Source organism: Hylobates moloch, unplaced genomic scaffold, assembly GCF_009828535.3.
Source record: "Hylobates moloch isolate HMO894 unplaced genomic scaffold, HMol_V3 SCAFFOLD_2, whole genome shotgun sequence".
Classification (NCBI taxonomy): Eukaryota; Metazoa; Chordata; class Mammalia; order Primates; family Hylobatidae; genus Hylobates; species Hylobates moloch.
Window position 1 is genome coordinate 148,599,900 of NW_026652277.1, and position 22,236 is coordinate 148,622,135.

At 38.1% G+C, this 22,236-nt stretch overlaps 1 protein-coding gene across 28 annotated transcripts in view; it reads right to left on the reverse strand.

The window, feature by feature from the left end:
- Nucleotides 1–22,236, reverse strand: part of EPB41L2 (erythrocyte membrane protein band 4.1 like 2) — a 220,697-nt gene that overhangs the window by 79,143 nt on the left and 119,318 nt on the right. For all 28 annotated transcript variants that reach the window (XM_032158965.2, XM_032158962.2, XM_032158964.2 and 25 more), the window contains one exon: nucleotides 8,747–8,851. In XM_032158965.2, the coding sequence (XP_032014856.1) occupies nucleotides 8,747–8,851 (105 nt within the window). The remainder of the gene's footprint in view (nucleotides 1–8,746; nucleotides 8,852–22,236) is intronic.

The window sequence follows — 22,236 nt, forward strand, 5'->3', positions numbered from 1 at the left end:
AAATTGGGTTTAAAAGAACTCTACCATTAGTAATGCTGGTGTTAGGAGAAAAGTTACAGGCACTGCATCACAGTGAAACATTCCCTACACAGCTAGGAGAATGTGGGATTACAAAGTTTAACTAGATTGAATGTAGAACTTTATTAAAGAATAGTTTATATATGCAAACAGTTTAATATTTGAGCTTTTAGTTCTAGTTTCTGGAACAAAATGGTCTATTAGATGACTGTTTCAACTAATTTTCATAAAGTTAGCCGTGGATATCAACTACATTTCTAACAAGCTCCTTTTTCAATATAGCTTGCAGCAAAATGACATTATAATGTCATTTTGGGCCAAATGCCAAACTATTAACATCAAAAATTCAAGACAATATTTTTCCCTTTAAAGAGAGTCCAAAACCCTTAACGATGGTTTCATTTAGACATGAATACAAGAAGTATATGGACTTGGAATTCCATATTGAATAATATGTTGCTTGATTCCACATATTTTTAACAACATTTTCCATAGTAAAGTTTATATAAGCACTCTCAATAGACATTAATAAAGCTTTAACACTAACAATGACAGATTTTCATACCCAGAATGAACTAAAAAGGCTTTCACCTCAGTGTCTCAACCATGAGAGATATAGTACTGTATTAAAACCAAACAAATGTGTAGATTTTCTCTCCATGAAAAATTTGTATACAAATAAAGGTGGTTTTCACTCACCTTTACTTTATAATGGGTTGAATTAAGTATCAAAATTTCCCATAAGTACAGATAACATTCGGCATGGAAAGGAAAGATCCTTACATCATTATATTCTGTTGTTAAAACTGCATGGGTTTTAAACAAAGCAGGACTGATTGAGCTGAGTTAGTATAATAGTAATAAATTTCTGTGGGGAAAAAATAGGATACCATACAAATCTATAGTGGAAGAATAAGAGTTGTTTTGCCTAGATGTCTTGAGGACTGGATTTTGTCTACATAAGCAGATAGAAATTTTTTAAAATTACACAACATAAAAGTTATAGCAAATCAGATTATATATGAATAACTAAAGACATTGCTAATTATATTTAAATATTCACTCCTGAAAAGTGAATGTCTCAGAAAGGACACCTCATTCTTAAGTTCCCAAATTTTTTGAGTTACAGCCTATATACAAAGCATGTATCTAATTTTATATGTTCATCTTACCTTTCTATAAGAGAAACTACCACATATAATAAGGAATTATGAATTCCTTATTTAGCATTAGTATCTGTCAATAAGAATGCTACAGTAGACACAAACAAATGTCCCTTTATCTTAGTATTTTCTTCCTTAATGACCTTAATCTCTCTCCTTGACTTCAGCCATCCCCTTTCACAGCCACACTCCCTGGGTCTTGTCATCATCACATAGCTCTTCACCTCATTAGACTTCATCAGCCCATTCTCAGATGCAATCATTTCCTCTCCTTCTAATTTTCCACTCATGTATCCCCACTGTACCTACTCTTCAACATCTTTGAACATTCATCCTTTGCCCCAGCCATGTTCTCCCAATGTATCAGCCTATTACTGCTTCAGTAATTTTCTTTCCTGTGACCCTGTAAATAATTAGCTTAATTACATCTCATCAGCAACTCGATTTCACAATCCTGCATCCTCTTACTATTGCCTCCATGAACATAGTCAGCTGAGAACCCTGCTAATACTCCATTTCTCAACTATGATACTCAGGTTGCTAATGGCAATTAGAGAAAAACACACACAAATATATTCTGCTGCCATCCCAAATGTATGACCCCCCAGTCTCAGCAGAACTATTAACAGCAATCCACATACTAATTCTTGGTTGGCTCCTTCTCTTGTCCCACTGCTACCCTAGTCACTCTTAAGCAAATGCTTTTACCCTCTATTTCACAGAGATTGGAGAATGCACTTTGCTCAACTAAGATTTTTTTAACAACTGCACCACTTTTTATTCTGTTTCTTGCAGACTCAGGATGACATAACATCTTTATTCAAGACTAATCCTCTTCATGACTTTCATCATCATAGTCACTCTCCTCTTTCTTCAAACATACACTTCTCTTGGGTTTTCTCATAGCTAAAGTCAAAGTTATTTCCATCAAAGTAGATCTGCCAACCCCAAAACTCTCAGTAAACTCTCTCCACTGTGCAATATGATAGCCACTGGTCACACGAGGCTATTTCAATTTAAATTAGTTAGAGTAAATAAAATTTAAGTCTATTTCCTCAGACACACTAGCCCTCTTTCAAGTGATCAATAGCCATATGCAGCTAATGGCTGCCATGCTGGACAGTGTAGGTATCAAACATCTATCATCATGAAAACTTGTATTGGACACTGCAGGTCTACATCCTCTAGTATCATTCTCCCATCTGTTCTTTTCTCCACAGCCAAACATTTCTTTAAACAACAGTTTACACTCACTGTCAAATTTCTTTTTTTCTTTCTTCTTTTTAGGCAGGGTCTTGCTCTGTCACCTAGGTGAAAGTGCAGTGGTGCGATCACAGCTCATTGCTGCCTTGACCTACTGGGCTCAAGTGATCCTCCCACCTCAGCACCCCTCTCCCCTCCTCTGAATAGCTGGAACTAAAGGTATATGCCACTATGCCTGGCTAATTTTTTAATTTTTTTGTAGACAGAGTCTCACTATGTTGCCCAGGCTGGTCTCGAATTCCTGGGCTCAAGTGATCCTCCCGCCTGGGCCTCTTAAAGTGCTGGGATTACAGGTATGAGCCACCATACCTGGCCTCTCAAATTCTTTACTTTTAAATTTCTTCATCCTTCACCTACTCCCTGATCCCCAATCATCTAGCCAACAGCTTACAAACGTGTCCAACTTGGCAAAATAAAAATTAAATTCCATCTCCACTCCCTAGCATACCTCAAACTGCTGCTCCTCCTCCAAGGTACCTGTGTAAAAGTCTCCATCAAGCTCCCCAGCTACCCAACCCTGAAACCTAGGACTTTTCCTCAACTCTCCCCTCGCTGCCATAGCTAAGAGGTGGCAGTCACAAAGTCCGGCAGACATTACCTACACAGAATCTCTGTCCTTTCCTCTTCACTCCTAGTACCACCGCCCTGGTTTTCATCACCTCTAGACGAGACTACTGCAACTGTTTCCTGACCTTCCTGCCTCTGGTATCAGTCCCCTATCATCTCGCTCCACACCATGAACAGGTTCTTTCTGATACGCAAATTTGACCATGTTACTTCCTACTTAAAATCTAGATTCCTCAGCATGAGATACAAGATCCAAAGAATGATCTTTGCTTATTTTTCCAGCTGCTTTCCCATAAACTCCATTAGCACTCCCCGCAAAGTCACCCCAAATTAACCCATGATCTAAGTTAAAACTGTGCTCACGAGAAAACACAGCTGCAACACGAGTCCCTACCTTCCCCTGCCAGCTTGCCTACCCCTCACAGGTCTTTCCTATTCAGAGAGGCTGGAACTGCCACATCCTCCAGCCCTCCGGACAACTTTAAACTCCGCACCCACATCGTAATCATTCATGCTGGAACAATTACTTTTCTTCTGTGCAAAATGTCCCTTCCCTGCCCACATCCAGAATACTGGCCGTAATTCTCAATAGCTATAATAGAATGCCAACACTAAACTGCTCGTATGATTTCCAAAATTTATAGATCTGCTTTAATATAACAATATAAAATATTCATACCACAGGCCCTTGTCAGGTAGTAAAACTTCAAAGTGTCTCTCCTATCTAGTCCCTAATAAATGTCCAGCTGGTATTTAGGACAGGGTATATTAAGCTCTATCATTGAATTAAATTAGATTACTGGAAAGCTATATACTTGAAAATATCAACTGATCAAAGGTTAATCTGTTTTCTGGCCCAACATATCTGAGGAATAAGACATATCCCTGCTGGTAGCACAGCCTATAACATCCTTCAACATCCTATATGTAAATTAAATAGTAATGGCACTATTTTTTAACTGGAAACGGAGGAATCATGGCATACCCAATGAATCCTCCGTTTTTTTTTCTCTACGCTCTTGAGATGGAGTCTCGCTCTGTCACCCAGGCTGGAGTGCAGTGGCGCGATCTCGGCTCACTGCAAGCTCCACCTCGCGGGTTCACGCCATTCTCCTGCCTCAGCCTCTCCGAGTAGCTGGGACTACAGGCGCCCGCCACCACGCCCGGCTAATTTTTTGTATTTTTAGTAGAGACGGGGTTTCACCGTGGTCTCGATCTCCTGACCTTGTGATCCGCCCGCCTCGGCCTCCCAAAGTGCTGGGATTACAGGCGTGAGCCACCGCGCCCAGCCCAATGAACGTGCATTTCTATATGTATGTGCATATGCGCGCATGTACGCATGTGTGTTTACGAACAATGGAGGAAGAAGAGATAAATAAGATTCCTAATTGAAAATCTGTCTCCCAGGTGATTCTAACACAAAGGAAGAAGTCTCTTTTGAGCAGCACTCATCACAGAATCACCATCAGTAAGTTAGCTCATGCCCTTAAATTTGTTGACAATATAATAGAAACATCAACTGTGAAACTCATCCTAGGAACTCAGCTCACAATGTCCTTCGACACCCTATGTTTAAAGTCTTGCAAGGTGACTTTCAGAATTTAAGAACATGAAAAATTCCTCTGAGGCAAGATGGTATTCTTCTACTTTCCAGTTATGATAGCTATGAAAAACTGTGCCCATTTTTACCTTGACTGACAGAAGGTTTATAACTGTTGGCATTTTCCTTAAAATCTAAAATGTATTTTTTCTTCTGAGTTTTTTGCCTGAATTCGAATCTTATCACCAACATTTATTGGCTAGGTGACCTTGAGTGACTTCTTTAACTTCCTCTATGCCTCAAATTTCTGCATCTATAAAGTGTAGTTAATAGTACCTACCTCTTAGGGTTATTCTGAGAACTATATGAGGTAACACAGGGAAGGTGCCTGCTGCCTAATCATACCAGAATGATTAGCTGTTAACAGCCATTTCTATTTTATTTGGAATATTTGTATGGTAAAAGCCACCTCTGATTTTTTTTAAAAAACAAGTAAGTTACAAAGAAGTACGCCTGGTTACAAGCCTCCATATAAATATGATACTCACATCAGGAAATAAAGCTACCCCATGCACCCTGCACTGCTAAGACAGATTATACCTAGAGTGGAGTATTTGCTCCATGCAAGCTGCCATTCTTTAAGACACCTCCAAAACTAAATTCATTTATTTACTTGTTCTTTCGGTAAGTTATTGAACCTAAAACTCAATATGTCAGAAACTACACTCACGATATCCCCTACCAACCCCCGAATCGAGTCCTCCTACCCTTCTTACTGAACAGCTCCAACCCTCCAGAAACCCAGGCCTTAATTCTTGGTATCCGTCATCCTTCATGTCCAATCATTCATCAGATTGAGTCAGCCTCCTTCCTCATTCTCTCTTCAATCATTCGCTTTTCTACTTCCACTGCCAAAACCTTACTCAAGGCTACTTTTGTGCTTTGGGTGTACAGCCCTACTCAAGTCCCCTCTCATCCCATGCCACCCATCAACCAAAGTGACCTTTTTAAAGACAAAACTGGTCATCTCATATCCCTGCTTCAGCCTATCAATGGTTTGCCATTTTTCTTAGCAAAAAGGAAATGTCCCAAGCCTTAACATATAGCCTTAAGTGGCCCTGCATGATCTGAGCCTCGTTAACACCCAGCCTTTCCCCTAGCCTAATCTCATTCTCCCCTTACAAACCCACACCAGGCTTCTTTCCAGTTTTTAAGCAGACAGCTGCTCCAGTCTCAGGGCCTCGTGTATGTGCTTCCCACGTCCCATCGCCCAGCCAAAGTCCACTCACACATGAGGTTTCTGCTTAAGCATCACTTCCTCCTAAGCAGAGTCTTTCTGTTAGCATCCTAACTTTTTCCTGCAGAGTAGTAATCAAAATTCACTAACTGCAGAATTAGCTTTTCCGCTCTGCCTCCTCAACTAAAACATAAGCAGGGACATTTCTGAGGGCAGAGTCAGGTCCTCACTGTTTACGGTTAGAGCCTCAGCAGTGAGCACGCTGGTTTATACACAGGTAGTGGGATTATTTTTAATTGTAGTAAAAAACACATAACATAAAACTTGCCATTTTAACCATTTATTAATGTACAGTTGAGTAATGTAAACTACATTCTCATTGTCCAACAGATCTCTAGAACTTTTACATCTTGCAAAACTGAAACTCTACCCATTAAACAATTCCTCAACTCCCCCTCCCCCAGCCCCTAGCAACCACCATTCTGCTCTTTGTTTCTATGAGTCTGACTACTTTAGATACCTCATATAAGTGGAATCCTATAGTGCTTGTCTTTTAGTGACTGCCTTAACTCACTTAACATGGTGTCCTCTAGGTTAATCCACGATATAACATGTGACAGGATTTCCTTCTTTCTCAAGGCTGAGTATGTATTGATATGTACATACACATTCCATTGTATGTATAAACCACATTTTCTTTATTCACCCATTAATGGACATTTATGTTTTTTTTTGAGATGGAGTTTCACTCTTGTTGCCCAGCCTGGAGTGCAATGCCGCAATCTCGGCTCACTGCAACCTCTACCTCCCAGGTTCAAACGATTGTCCTGCCTCAGCATCCCAACTCCTGCCTCAGCATCCCAAGTAGCTGGGACTACAGGCGCATGCCACCATGCCCGACTAATTTTTGTATTTTTAATAGTAGAGATGGGGTTTCACCATGTTGGCCAGGCTGACCTGGAGCTCCTGACCTCATGATCTGCCTGCCTCAGCCTCCCAAAGTGCTGGGATTACAGGTGTGAGCCACCGTGCCCAGCCACTAGTTCTATTTTTAATTTTCTGTGGAACTTCCACACTGTTTTCCAGAGTGGTTGTATCAGTTTAGTACACAGCATCTCCAGTCTCTCCACATCTTTGCCAACACTTGCTATTTTCTATTTTCATGAGAGTGCATATCCTTAAAGGTGTGATATAACACACGGGTAATAAATAGCAGTTAATGTCTACATATACGGAGGCTATACAGATAAGTAAGGCATGGCCTCTACCCTCCAGGAATTCATAGAATAATGGGGAGAAAGAGTAACAAACAAGGTGTGTACTAAATGTGTAGATGACAGACAGAAGGAATTGCCAACTCCCACATCCAGTAGGCAGTTAAGAATATGAGTCTGAGATTCAGTGAAAGCTATGAAGTAGACACATAAATTGAGAGTTGTCAAAATAAAAAAATAGTATATCCCAGTATCTAAATAAACACTACTAAATGCTACATTTTCTTATGCAAAACTAGTTATTTCAAAAATATCAGATTTCTTTTTTCTTTTTCTTTTTTTTTTTTTGAGACAGTCTCACTCGGTCGTCCAGGCTGGAGTGCAGTGGCGTGATCTCGGCTCACTGCAACCTTTGCCCCCTGGGTTCAAGCAATTCTCCTGCCTCAGCCTCCCGAGTAGCTGAGATTACAGGCGCCCACCACCACACCTGGCTAATTTTTGTATTTTTAGTAAAGACGAGGTTTCACCATGTTGACCAGGCTGGTCTTGAACTCCTGACCTCAAGTGATCCACCCGCCTCGGCCTCCCAAAGTGCTGGGATTACGGGCATGAGCCACCGCACTTAGCCCAGATTTCTTAATGTAGTATATCCTACGCCTACTAAGAGAACATGTTATTCTACATATTGTACAACATACTGAATTGTCCCTCTACTTTACAAAGATTATATTGTATGCTCCTATGAATCTACCAGTATGTGATCTCAAAAAAAGTAGGTAATCCTAGCCAAATTCCCACCACTTTCTCTTTTGCAGCTTTTAGGACAAACAGAAGAGCACATAATTGGAAACATTATCAAGACCACCTTATAATTTACAGTCTAAAAAACCTAGTTTATTTAGTCAAGTGTGCTATTACATCTGAAAACAGTACTCTAAACAGAGTTCAATTAAGAATACTCATGTAGTATTCAGCAGGCAGGCATGCAATTTAATTGTCTTTAGTCTAAACAAGGAATTAAACCACAAATTAGATATCAAGTATTTAAAGCTAGCAAGTTGAGAAAACTTAAAGTATACATAATTACCACTCTTACTATCCTATATTTCATTAGTAGGACATGTAAATACTAACAATGATAGCAATGTAGGCAAATAAAATTCACACTTCTGTTCTTCTATTGATTGCTCTGTTCTACTGACTGTGATTTGAATGTTAGATCATGGAGAGTAATCCCTTTCACTGTGACCAAGTGTTCTTGGTATCCTCAGACAGAATCGTTCCAATGTGCCGCCTTCCCTGCCTTTCGGGTATGCTTTAATACCTAGCATACAGGTGACTGCAAAATATGAACAGATGTGACCAGCTTCTTTACTTATTTAGTACCAAAAGGCCAGATTGAGTGATTGAGAGCCAAAAGTGATTAAAATAATACCATTTAGTCTGTGTTCTCTTTATGCCAGAACATCACTTTTCCACTGATGACATTCTATTCTGTCTGCTCATGAGGTAAGTGCAAAGCATGTACACATATGCATGCACACACACAAATACACACACGCCAAAAAGCTACAGGTGGTTTCTCTCTACACAAGATAGTTTTTCAGTATTTACCAAATTTCACAGTTAAGTCATAATAAACACTTAAGTTATTTTAAAGCTAAATTTTAAACTGAGATAAACTGGTTAATAAAAAAAATACAGTATGTTCTAAAAAGATACAAATAAACTTGAAATCACTTACTTTCTGCTCAGGGCTTTCCTGAAACAAAAGTCCAAAGTAGTCTTTCTCCAAGAGATTGAGGTGTTCACACACTTTGTCAAATAACACTTGTCCCTTGGCATGTTTCTAGAGAAAAAATAATAACTTTACTTTTCAAGTACTAAAGATTCCAAGACTGCTATAAATATAAGACATCATATCAGATACATGATTTATTATAAATTAACATTAAATATTTGTTTTCTCATTTTCTAACAATATAAAAGTGATTAATTCTTTAACTTTAGCCCTCCCACCCTGCACACATATACAAAGCATAAAATCTGAAACAAAAGCATAAGCAAGCACCGTCTGCTTTACTGCTACTCCATATAGATATAAAAAGGACTAAAAAGGAAAAATGTTAGCTGTTCATTTTCTTATTTTAAAAATGTTCAAACTATTTCCATCAATTCCTCAAGGTGGCTCATATCTATAAAGTACACTACTCCCCAGGAAAATCATTTAGCCCTATTATTCAGTAGATCCTAACATAATTTATCCTATCAGCACCGGTTTCATGTTTGATTTTTTGTTCCATGATATCTGTAGGATAGAATTTTATTTTCTATATGAGCTATGCTCCTATTTACAATTTCCTAGGAAATGATATGGTGTTCGCTCCTTGGGATAAATTCTAAAAATACAAGATAATGGAAGTGGGACAAGAAATCAACTGCCCCTAAGGACTTAACATATTTTTACCTTGAATATATGTATATATTTTTTTTTAATTTAAGAAGCTGCTGTGAACAGAGATGTAAGAGCCTTTGACAGCCATAGAAGAAAAGCTCATTGTCTCATCAATGGCAAAACATAAGCAGAGTGATGACTCATTTCCAATTAAGATGCACACCCCTGGAACAACCCAACTGTGAGGTCAGGTCAGACACACGCCTCTTCCCCAGATGCACTGATAAAAGCCACCAATGGACTGCTAGTGAAAAAGAAAAAGCCATCAGACTTTTCCATCCTCAAAACGAATGCCCTCTCACTATCAAAATGTGTACTAGTTCATCCAGTGTGTGAAAATTAATGTTCCCCACACATGTACCTTGAAGAGGAGAATCTGGTACTTTTATTATTAAGCCTCTTATGGTAACAGTTCTGAAAAGAACAGAATTGCATCAAATTGTAAAGGGAAGAAGGAAAATGCCACACAGATTACATTATTTCAACATAATAAGCAGTGTAAGGCCAGGCATGGTAGCTCACGCCTGTAATCCCAGCACTTTGGGAGGCTGAGGCAGGCATATCACTTGAGTTCAGGAGTTCAAGATCAGCCTGGGCAACATGGTGAAACCTCATCTCTACAAAAAGTACAAACATTAGCCAGGTGTGGTGGCATGTACCAGTAGTCTCAGCTACTCTGGAGGCTGGGGTGGAAGGATTGCTTAAGCCTGGGAGGCTGAGGCGGCAGTGAGCTGTGTTCACAACACTGCAATCCAGGCTGGGTGACAGTGAGACCCTGTCTCAATAAATAAATACATAAATAATAAAAAAATTAAAAATAAAGCAATGTGTCACATACATATTATAGGTTCGCAATCAGGATTTAATAGTCAATTAAATTACTGGGTATGTTTAAGATAGATATGTGCTTGTTTGTCTATATATTAAAAGTATATACAAATACAGTGTAGAGAATAAGAGTACTGGGCTCTGTACGTCAAACACCAAAGTTCTAAATACACTTCCACTACTTATAAGCTATGTGACCCACGGCAAGACACTTAACACCTGCTTGCCTTAATCTGCTCATCTGTGAAATGGGGATAACAGATAGCAGCTACCACAGGAGGTGCGGTGAGTACTAAAAGAGTTGCAGTACATAACAATTGGTTATGATGCTATTTGAAATTAGGGTAAAAAGGATATTTAAAACAACTGATGTCTACAAAAATACACCTCAGCTCAAGGAGAAAACACATTCCAATTCCAACACTAGCTTCAAGTCAACTCTTATTAATAATTCACACGTTCTCATTGGTTTCCATTTCAAAAATAGGAACACGCCCTCATGGGCAGAATTTCCCTACAAGATTAAGAGGAAAAAACATCCACACAGCTCACCACTACAATTTGGCAGTACATGAGGTATCAGCATGATGGCTGGACCAGTTCCTCTATCGGACCTAGTTTCCAAAATAGTAAATTTTGTAGCATTTACTATTACTGCACCGCACCAGTGTGACAAAGTAAAACCACTTAAGTCTCCCTGTCTGTAAAATGAGAGTAATAACTACCTCAGAGCTCACGTGAGAATAAAATTAACCCAGTGAGATGGAATATGCCTCAACCAACCATAGCAGTACTCTACTGTCAACTATTCCTTCACTAGTCCACATCTAACAAACACTAAAATGTTTCTAGATGCTAAAGCTGCTTCTCTACTACTCTTTCCTTCTCTCTCCAGGAAACAGATATTCTCAATGCTTGATGAGATCCTGATTGCACATACACATTACTTAAGCTTCCATCTGCCTCTCCACCCTCAATGAACTCAACATCTGGAAGGAAAAGCAAAAATGCAACAACACATGAAGCACATGTTGAGAGAGTGATGTACAAAGTGCTATCAGAACACCAGGAATGGAATGAGTAAATGTGACTAACAGAAATCACAGCTGCACCAAGAATATGATATCTGAAGTGAATCTTAGAGGAGGAAATGATTTTTTGAGGTAGAGAAAACAGATATTCAAAATAACTTACTTTTTACTTTGGATGTTTACAGAGACTGAGTGAATTTCTGTTCAAAAGATACTGGAGGATACAGTAAAATGAAAAAAGGAAGCTATCCAAAATAAACAAGCCATGCGATATGACTGCTGGTTACCCTGTCTGACTCTCAGATGACTGTGAGGACTTGCCAAGCCAGCACTCCATCTTTATTGACCCATATGTGTCAGTTCCTATGTAAAGATACCAGGGAATCAACGATGAGCATGACAAACATGGTCTCAGGAAATTTATATGCAACTGGCAGAGAAAGAGAATGAATGGGAAGCCAAAAATAAAGTATTATGTATCTACCAATTTGGACATAATTAGGTACCTGGCCCAACTGGCTCAAAGAAAAGTGACCAGTGGCCTACGAGATAGCCTGATACAAGAGCTCTGCACAATGACAATGTTTTACTCTGGGGATAAGGAATAGCAGATACAATCATGACTTCCCTCAGGGAGATTAAATACAAGACAGACACACATACACACACACACACACACACACACACACACACACACACACGGTCATGAAGTGGTGTAAACACAGTAGGAAAGACAGCAAGAAGGCAATTAGCAGAAGCCAAAGGTATCAGGAGGCCAACCTATATTTGCCAAAGTTATTTTCCACTGGTCCCACTCATTCCATGAGTTATATACACCCCTCATTTCCAAAAAGAGCAGCAGAGTGGGACAAGAAAAATTCTGCTTGTTGCATGTGATTACTGAGCATCAAAACACCTATTTGTATAACAGACACCGTGAGGAGTTCTGCAATGCAAAAACCCTGTTTCCCATGATTATTCCTCTCACTTGGGAAACCTGATGTTTCCCAAAACTATTTAGCAAAAGAGCCCGTTGTTTTTTAATACAACATTTACTAATGTATTCTACAATAGAATTACTGTATTAAAGACCTAACCTCAAGAAATGAGGTAGGAAAGAATTACAGGTTGAGCATTCCAAATCCAAAAACCCAAAATATGAAAAGCTCCAAAATCCAAAAGTTTTTCAACACTAACATTATGCTCAAAGAAAATGCTCATTGGAGCATTTCGGATTTCCAATTTCTTGAAGTGCTCGAGTATTACAAAATCTGAAAAAACTTGAAATACAAAATATTTCTGGTCCCAAGCATTTCAGATAAAAGATACTCAACCTGTACCACCATCTGACTCTAACGCAGATGTAGACACTGGTATTCACATCTGTTTGATTCAAAAATGCCAAAAGATAATCCAGTTTAAACTGGTCCAAGATTAGATATGCCCAGCTGCCTGGGAGAAGCAAGAAATTCTCATAGACAAAAATCTCAAAAAACATACATTAAAAATCACAAAACAACAAGGAAACCAGACACCATTATTGAGAGACACAGTATTAGAATTGGATCTTCAGAGACTGCACATAATAGAATTATCAAGAACAAAACACAAAATATATATGTTTTATGTGTTTATAAGAAATATTTTAAAATATGACTAAGGAAAAAGTGACTATGAAAAAGCAGATTTTGAAAATAATCAAATAAAACACCTAGAAATGAAAACTATAGTAACTAAATTATAATCCAAATGGACAGGATATGACAAAGCTGATGAGAAAACCAGTGAACTGGAAGATAGATCTGAAAAATAATTATCCAGAATGTGGCTGAGAAAGACAAAGAGAAGGACAATATGAAAGAACTTCACAGACATGGAGAACAGAATGAGAGGTCTACAAACATCTCATCAGAGTCCTAGATCGAGACGAGAGAGAATAAGGGCAAGGCAATATTAAAAGAAACAATGCCATAAAACTTCAAATTAAGAAAGCTCAATGAATCCCTAGCAAAATTAATAAAATTTATTAATCTACAATGATTTTATTCTACTAATTTATTATTTATACTCAACATATAAAAGGTTCTAACACGCATTTTTTTTTAAATAGCTATAATAAAGTCATCAAAACAAGAGGGAACGAAACATAAGCTAGGGAATAAAAAGAAGGACTGAGAAGGAAAATTGTAACAAAAAACACAGAAAAGTCACTCCTAAGAAACCTAAAACAGATGTGCTTTGGAGGCTTATTCAAAAAGGCAAACCAAATAAGTAGTACATTTCTTCTTATATTCTAAAAAGCATCAGATTATCAGGTGACACATATTAAATGCTACATATGAATGTTCCAAGTTATAACATTTATAGCACTAATGTTCAATCAAACTCGATTGGGTAGGCTCAGACAGCAACACCATCTAGTGGCTCACAACTTTGTCTTCATACTGTTCACAATACACTCCATAAATAATAATTCTCTTTGGGGTGGGGATGAAGAACCAAGGCACAATGCATAATGGTAGCACATAAAAATGTACGGGGGCATGTAAGTTGAAATTGTTCCTCAGAATAGTTCTTCCTTTCCCCCGAGATTCTGGTATGTTCCTTTCTTTCTTGAGAATCACCGATTCTTAACGATATGGAAGAAAAGTACTGCAGTATAATCACAGTGTCCTGGGCTTGACCCCCAGCCCTACTCTTAACAGCTCTGTAATCACAGTAAGTTATGTAACTTCCCTATGCCTCAGTTCCTCTCTTTAAAAGTACCCACCTTATAATGGTGATGAGATAATTAAATGAAGTATGTTTAAAGTGATCAATAAAATGTTTGGCTTATTACATGGATTCATTAAAGCCAGCTGAAATTACAAGACCTTTTTGAGCTGCTCTAAAATAATACTTGATTTTAAATATGATTTTAAAGTTTTCCATTATTTAATCAAACTTCCTTATTTCAGAAACAAGAAAAATAACGTTATAGAAAGTTTATCTAATTTTTCAGTCTGATTTCTGAATTTCTTTTAAAATAATTAAATTATTATGTATGCTCTTAATATATACTAATATTCCACACTCCTATCCAGAAAAGTAATTTTCTCTCATTAACATTGCTTTTTTTTAAAAAAATAATCAACAACTTGAATTCTACTGTATAAAAGGACTACAAATATACATTTGTTAACCAAGCAAAATATACACATAATTTTGCCTCATAACTTGCACCTAAGATACCAGTACACATAGTTGCTTCATTAGTTGTCACAGCAATTTTGGGGTATTGCCCCAGATAAAGAGAACCACTTACTGACTTATCAAGACATATTCTAATTTTTTCCCTCTGATTTATTTACAAGTGTCAAAACTACCTCTACTTGTATACAAATCTCCAAATTATCCTTCCCTATGAAGCCTGTTCCAATCTCTCAATATTGCATCATTCTCCTTCAAGAGCATTATTTCACATCTATGGCACTTATTCTTCTATTCTACTCCTTTTGATACTTATTACTTTCAGATACTGAGTTCTTTAAGAAAGAGGACATCTTACTTCAATGCCTCCTACTGAGTAATTAGCTGACTAGTAGGCCAAAAAATATCTGCTGATGGAATGGCTCAATGCCATAAGGCCAGTCAAAAAGTTGGCGGAGTTGAGTCTAGAATTCAGGCCTGCTGGTTTCTTCCACAATCTTCCTTACCTAGCTCATGGACTACCAACCCGCAATGTTCAAGGACCTAAACCAAACACACACTGCCAACTAGTTTCTGGGAGAAGACCAGCACTGACCAATACTTCATTTTCACAATTCTACATTATGCTTATACTCTTCCTTAGTAAACTAGGGCATTTCCAAATACGTTTTGGGAACTAGAGGGAAAAAGCCAATCTGCCCCTTCCTCTTAAGAGTAGGCCATACCTCATCTTTATGCAGAAAGGACAGGGGGTTTCCTAGTCTTGCACATTCCTCCACTAAGACATCACTTTCGCTGTCATTTCTTCTTGCTATCTGAAGCATGCCTTTGCTTTGCTTCTGTTCTTACAGTAGAATCTTCATAAAGTACAACCTGTGTCAATCTCTATTCTAATAATATGACATCAAGTTTATTAAACAATAAAAACCATGCGACTGTTAATAAAACTTGCCAAATACACTTCAAAAAGAAATATTTTGAATATAACTTTCTATATTAAATACCAACAAGCTTAGCTATCTATTTTTCCTCTGTCTGCCTCTCCTTAATCCTACTTATACCACTCACTAGCAATATAAAGTTAATGGGTTGAAAACTTTAAAAAAATAAACAAAAAAAGCCCTTTGGTCTACTTTCCAGGTATCAGAGTTTTAGTTTTTTTAAAAACCTACATACTATATTACAGATACCCAAAGAAGAGAGACAAAACAAGACAATTTAGATGGGCTCAAAATACATTATTCAAAAATTAGAATGCTAGCTGTTGGGAACTTTCATTAAAAAGAAAAAGAGGCAATGAAATCTACTGCAGATGCAGCCCAAGGAAGGCAGGCTGGAATCTGACAGGCTGAGCAAAGTCCCCCATGCCTGTGCTGTTATTTGTGGCATTCAACACTGAGGCCAAAACATGACATTTCTGGAGGCCTCTCAACTTGGAGGAATTTGTGCAACTGCTTACCCGGCAGATTGTAGTGAACGCCACACACCACTGGCGTTTTATAAACACCATCACTGTCTCCGTGTAGGGCCCTCCACACTGCAGTTATTGTGTGCTGAGGAGACGATGATGGGAAGCGCACAATGCAATCTATACATTACAGCCCTGAAGCTATGTATTTTGCACTAGCTCCAAACAACACTATGCAAATATAAAAGGCCAAGGAAAGAAAGGTATGCACAGAGCAAACACAACAACTGATACATTGTTGGGGGAGGAGGATGGGAATCCAATAAAACCATACGGAAGAAGAGAGAGTGTCTCACATAATCCAAGGCTGTGATTTATCAGATAATTATTTTCTTACCAATCTAAGGGAGCTGTCAACACATCTCTTTCCCAAAGTTTATTCAAACCCCAGGAAAAAGAAACCCTGGTCAATTTTGTGTGTGTGTTAAAAACGTAATTCCAGTAGTAAATGAGACATTTATATAGTAAAGAAAGATTCTTAAGAAAAGCTTCCCTATCATTAATAAGAATTAAGTTTGAAAACGTTTTTTCCAAATACTCAAAAAAGATACATATTATATATAATATACAAACATATGCATGTAGATACATAAATATAGAAGACATATACATATATACATATTTTTCTTTTCTAAGAGATGGGGTCTTGCTCTGTTGCTGAGGCTGGAGTGAAGTGGCACAATCCTGGCTCACTGCAGCCTCAAACTTCTAGGCCCAAATGATCTTCCTGCCTCAGCCTCCTGAGTATCTGAGACTACAGGTGCATGCCACCATGCCTGGCTAATGTTTAAAATGTTTTGGTAGAGGCAGATGGGGTTTCATCATCTTACCCAGGCTGGTCTCTAAAACCTCTGGGCTCAAGCAATTCTCCCACCTTGGCATTCCAAAGTGCTGGCATTACAGGCGTGAGCCACAGCACCCGTCCCTTTCTTTTCTTTTTTTTTTGGTAACTGAAAAATTTTTTTCAAACTTAATTTTCATTAATCAGGAAACTTTGTATATATGTATACAAGTAAACAGTTAAGATAGATAAGAGATTTATGTAAACATGTTGGATTCTTACAACATATTTTTCTTGTATATTATTCCTTAGAGAATAAACCAAAAAAAGGAAGGGAGGGAGAAAGGAAAACTTCTCACAGTTCATGAAGGATTGCCACATCTTTTCCATTCCACAGGATTCAGAGGATTATGACAGAATATTGGGGGAATTTTGCAGTGTTGTTGACAGGAATGACACAAAATACCATTCAATGTAGTTTCAGTTGCTAAAAATTAAAATTAAAAAGCTGCTACTTAGAAAAACACACACTAGACTAGAACAGACTGCAAAGATACACTCCAGTAACTGTAACCTGCAATAATTTAAAAGGAAATCCTAGTAAAGCTAGAAGCACACAGGTTCACCTTTAATAAAATCACATAGATACTTTGACACCTCAAGTAGAGAAGTACTTGCCCGTCTTACATGTTATATAAGTAAGGCCCTTATTTCATGAGCACGATGCTTCCAAGCCCACCAAGTCTAAGAGCAGTATTCAATGGAATGTTCTTCCACCCCAGTCTGCTGGGTTTTGAAATATTTCAGAATTCTTAACTGAGCATATAATTAATCTCATAAGCAACTCGGTAAGCTTAAACAAGATGGAAAAATGTATTTCATTTTTATGCTATGTGGAAATGGCACCAAAAAATCTGAAATCCTGCTACCAACATTATTAACACACACACACACACAAAACACACTGTCAATAACCAGTTGAAGTCTGTGATATGGCCCCTTTTTTTAACAAAGAAAATAAATGCTAATTTTTAGTTTTAAACAATATTAACCTTTTAATATCTCATTCATAACTACACACAAATTTATTTCTTAGGCAGTTGTAGTTTTTATCTCCTGCAGCCCAGAAATTTTCAATAGTTTTCAAGACACAAGAATCAGCTAGTAGACTAGAGTGTGCCCACTTGGAGGATTTCTGTCTCCAAACAGGTATGCAGAAGGCTATTCCAGGAACCAATTCCCACTCTTCACATCTACATTCTAGCTCCACAACAAACCCAAAGCCAACCTCTGGAATGAACATGCAGAAAACCTCAAAGAAGCCCCAGAGCAATGGATCTTAAAGCTTGCTAAGAAAACCATATTTGATGACATGTAAATACCCACAAATTTTATACAAAAAAAGTTTTTTTGCTTAAACAAAACAATAAACACCTCTGTCAGTTCTAGTATGTGTCAGTTGCTCAGCCATTCATAAAATACAGCCCTACAGGCATTCCATAAATGCCTTCCTTTGGTAATAAAAGTTTAATGGAATAGTATTCTAGCTTATGAGGAAGAATTATCTAAATCTTCATTTGCTCTAAGTGAACAGCTGCTAAATAGCCTGCTAAATTTGCAATTTCTTATCTGCAGAAAACAAATATTTCTACTCTTAGAGTTTATTTCAGTGGGAAATAAGTTCACCTTTGACATTCTACATTTTTGTAACACAACTGGTTATAGCCAATGTCTCTCTTCTGACCCTCCAACAAAAGGATAAGTCCTTGGACACTAGCGATTGGTTTATTCAAAATTACAAGATAAAATATATTATTTTTAAATCTTGTGGGGTTTTTCTTACTTGTAAAAGTACTAAATAGGGTTTAATTTTTCAGTCTAACCAAGTTATTTAAATTACAAAGACACTGCAAATATATAAGTGGCATATGTTTACATTAAGGCCCTTCTAAGCCACAGTTAGTGATAAAATACAAGAATACTAGGAATTTATCCAAGGCATAGGACTTAAGTATTTTCATCAGAAATTTAAGAAAGCTGGTAAAATCCTGAGAAAAACATATAATCAGGATTTTAAAATATAATAACAATTAGAGTTAATATTTATCAAGCCCTTACTATGTCCTAGGCATTGCTCAAAACAAATCATAACCAAATTCAGTTACCAATTAGTTAGCAAACAGCTGTGAAGTAAATGAACCCAAACTTGTGCTTAATAAGACCTCCTCTCAAAGCAGTTCTTAACCCTGCCTGCACAAATGCTCCAGCCGGCATCAGACCCACTGAATTAGTATCTACAAAAGAGGAACCTGAGCATCTGTAACTTTTTATTTAGACCAGTTTTAGGTTCGCAGCAAAATTTAGCATAAGGTACAGAAGTTTTCCATATATCCCCTGCTTTCACACATGCATAACCTCCCCCATTGGGATAATTACCAACATCCTCCACACAGTGGGTACATTTGTTACAACTGGTGAACCTCCACTGACATGTCGTTATCATCCAGAGTCCACAGTTTATGTCAGGGTTCACTCTTGGTGTCCTGCATTCTATGGGTTTGGACAAATGTACAATGACATGTATCCACGATATATTATAGCATCATACAGAGTAACTTCATTGCCCTAAAAACCCTAAATGTTTTTTAAAAGCTTAACCAACAAATTTTTAAAAGCTTAACCATGAGGCAGTCAGCAAAGAGAATCCCTGTCCCAGCATACAACTATCTGCCTGCATACTCCAAATCCATCAATTTTCAGTTTTCAATCTGGCCAGGCTACATCCCATGGAATATATGTGCTCCTTTTGTCCCTTTCAAAGACCCAGATAGAAAAGCCAGGATAATGAATCAAATGCTCAATTATTCACTTAAAGTCCTTTAAAAAAAAAAAAAAATGATTGGCTGGGCGTGGTGGTCATGACTGTAATCCCAGCACTTTGGGAGGCCGAAGCAGGTGGATCATGAGGTCAGGAGTTCAAGACCAGCCTGGACAAGATGGTGAAACCATATCTCTACAAAAACTACAAAAAATTGCCAGTTGCAGTGGCAGGCAGCTGTAATCCCAGCTACTCGGGAGGCTGAGGCAGAATTGCTTGAACCAGGACAGCAGAGGTTGCAGTGAGCCAAGATCGTGCTACTGCCCTCCAGCCTGGGTGACACAGTGAGACTCCATCTCAAAAAAAAAAAAAAAAAAAGATTAACACAGCCTGCTAAAATAAGATTTATCTGACCATCTTCAGTGACAACTATATTTGAGTCTACCTTTGTGAAAGAAATCATCAGGTGGAAAAACACAAGACGACTAGAGATCCTACATCTTACCACAAGCCAGATCCACTGAAACCGTTCTTACCTCTATTAGCCAGAAGTGCTTATTCTTTTAACAACTAACCAAAGTAGAAGACAAGTTACGATGCAGAATAGATGCAGAATAATCTTAATCACTTAAACGCTTACTTTATGATGGTTGTAAAGCAGAGGGAGATAGGATGTGACACAAAAGGAGAGGTCTCGATGAGTTTCCTAACAGTAGTCGCCTTACACTTCACCACCTGAATTTCTGATTCTTGAATTTGATGACAAGCAACTTCTAGGCAATCTAGGGAAAAATCCATTTCATTTTGAGATATCTCAGTTTTTAAACATTGATCTACTTGGGGCAACAGTGTTTCTATTCAATTTGACATTTTTTCCAAGTAAAAGTTTTTCATTCCTGGTGGATGACTAACAAAGTAAAATAAAAGACAAAGTGACAACAAGGTCTTTGTTCACCACTGGAGTGTGGAGGGAGGGGGACCTGGCTGGGTGAATCTTTAAGGTCTTGCTTTATTTAAAACACACATACACAAAAAATGCTACAACTATGTAAGGCGGAAACTGTGAGGCATCAGAAAGAACCTAGAATTCAGAAGCAGGAAAGTTAAGCAGCTTTGGGTGAACATGGCCCTGAACCGTGCCTTTCAAAAAGGCTGTACTACTGGTAGTGTGCCCACCTGATCCAAAGATGCCAAAAATCCAGCCCTCTATCCTCCTCCCACCCCAAAATGCCTTTATTTTTTTATTTCTCTTGGCTTCAGTAGTGAAATTCTACCACTAGAATTTGACCACTAGATTCTTTAGAGTAAACAGGTATCTTCTTTTAAAATGCAGATATCTCTTAGAAGGCAGTACAGGTAATTCACACACTAAAGTCATTCGCTCAAACTGCTGATCCTCTGTTACTTAGCTGCTTATCTGCTAGATTTGAAAAAGTAGGGATTTTGTTTCCAGAGGAAGAAAAAGTAGGCAGGAAGCTTAGAACATTTTTTGTATTATAATACTATAAAGGAACACCTGGATATCATCATGGACCTAGTAACAAGAAAGTCTAAGGGCGAAAAGCACCAAGAAATAGAAAAGTAAATCAGTGTGAAACCCAACCATGAACACAAGAACGAAACCTTTCTCCTTTACTGCACAGGCTCCAACCAGGGGTCAGAGGAGACTAAAAATTCCTCATAGTATCACCAATGCTTGGTCCAGAAATGTTTAATGAATAAAGCCACAAAACTATATATAATAAATAGTGACCCAAACCAAGTGAATAACAGATGAATTGCACCTATTATTTGCCAAAAACCCAAATAACTTTTTTTTTTTTTTTTTTTTGAGGCTGAGTCTCACTCTGTCGCCCAGGCTGGAGTGCAGTGGCATGATCACCACTGACTGCAACCTCTGCCTCTCGGGTTCAAGTGATTCTCCTGCCTCAGCCTCCCAAGTAGCTGGGATTACAGGTGTGTGCCACCAAGCCCGGCTAATTTTTTGTATCTTTATTAGAGATGTGGTTTCTCCACGTTGGCCAGGCTGGTCTCGAACTCCTGACCTCGTTATCCGCCCACCTCGGCCTCCCAAAGTGCTGGGATTACAGATGTAAGCCACCGCACCCGGCCCCAACATATTTTAAGGAGAAAAGCATTTCTATCCTCTTTCATCTCCTCTGACCCACCCCCCAATTAAACACACCCGCAAAATAAAACGGATTATCTAGACACCAGCAGGGAATAATAAAGCAAGAAAAGGAAAACTAATGAAAAGCATCTGCAAGAAAAGAATGAACTATGTCAAAACAGATGCTACTAAAGCTACCACAATCAAAAGTCTTTTTAGAAGATATCCAGAGAGCCTAATGGTAACTTTGACATGTGCTATATTCAGGGGAAGAGTCCACTTCATTTTAGTATTTGATAAAACATGCTCATTGTTCAACTTTTATTAAGTAGAAAATAGACTTCCAATTAAAGATGGTAGAATGAACATGCACATTTAGCTCTGCTCCCTACAAAATCTGTTCTAAGACAATGCAGAGTGTACATGTTACTGTGTACATATGCACACATGGATTCTTCCCCCAATGCAAGGAACCTGCAACCAGCAAAATTAGGATAAGCAGACTGAAAAAGGATAGGAGGCAGGATCAGTGCATTTGTATTTTATGCTTTCTT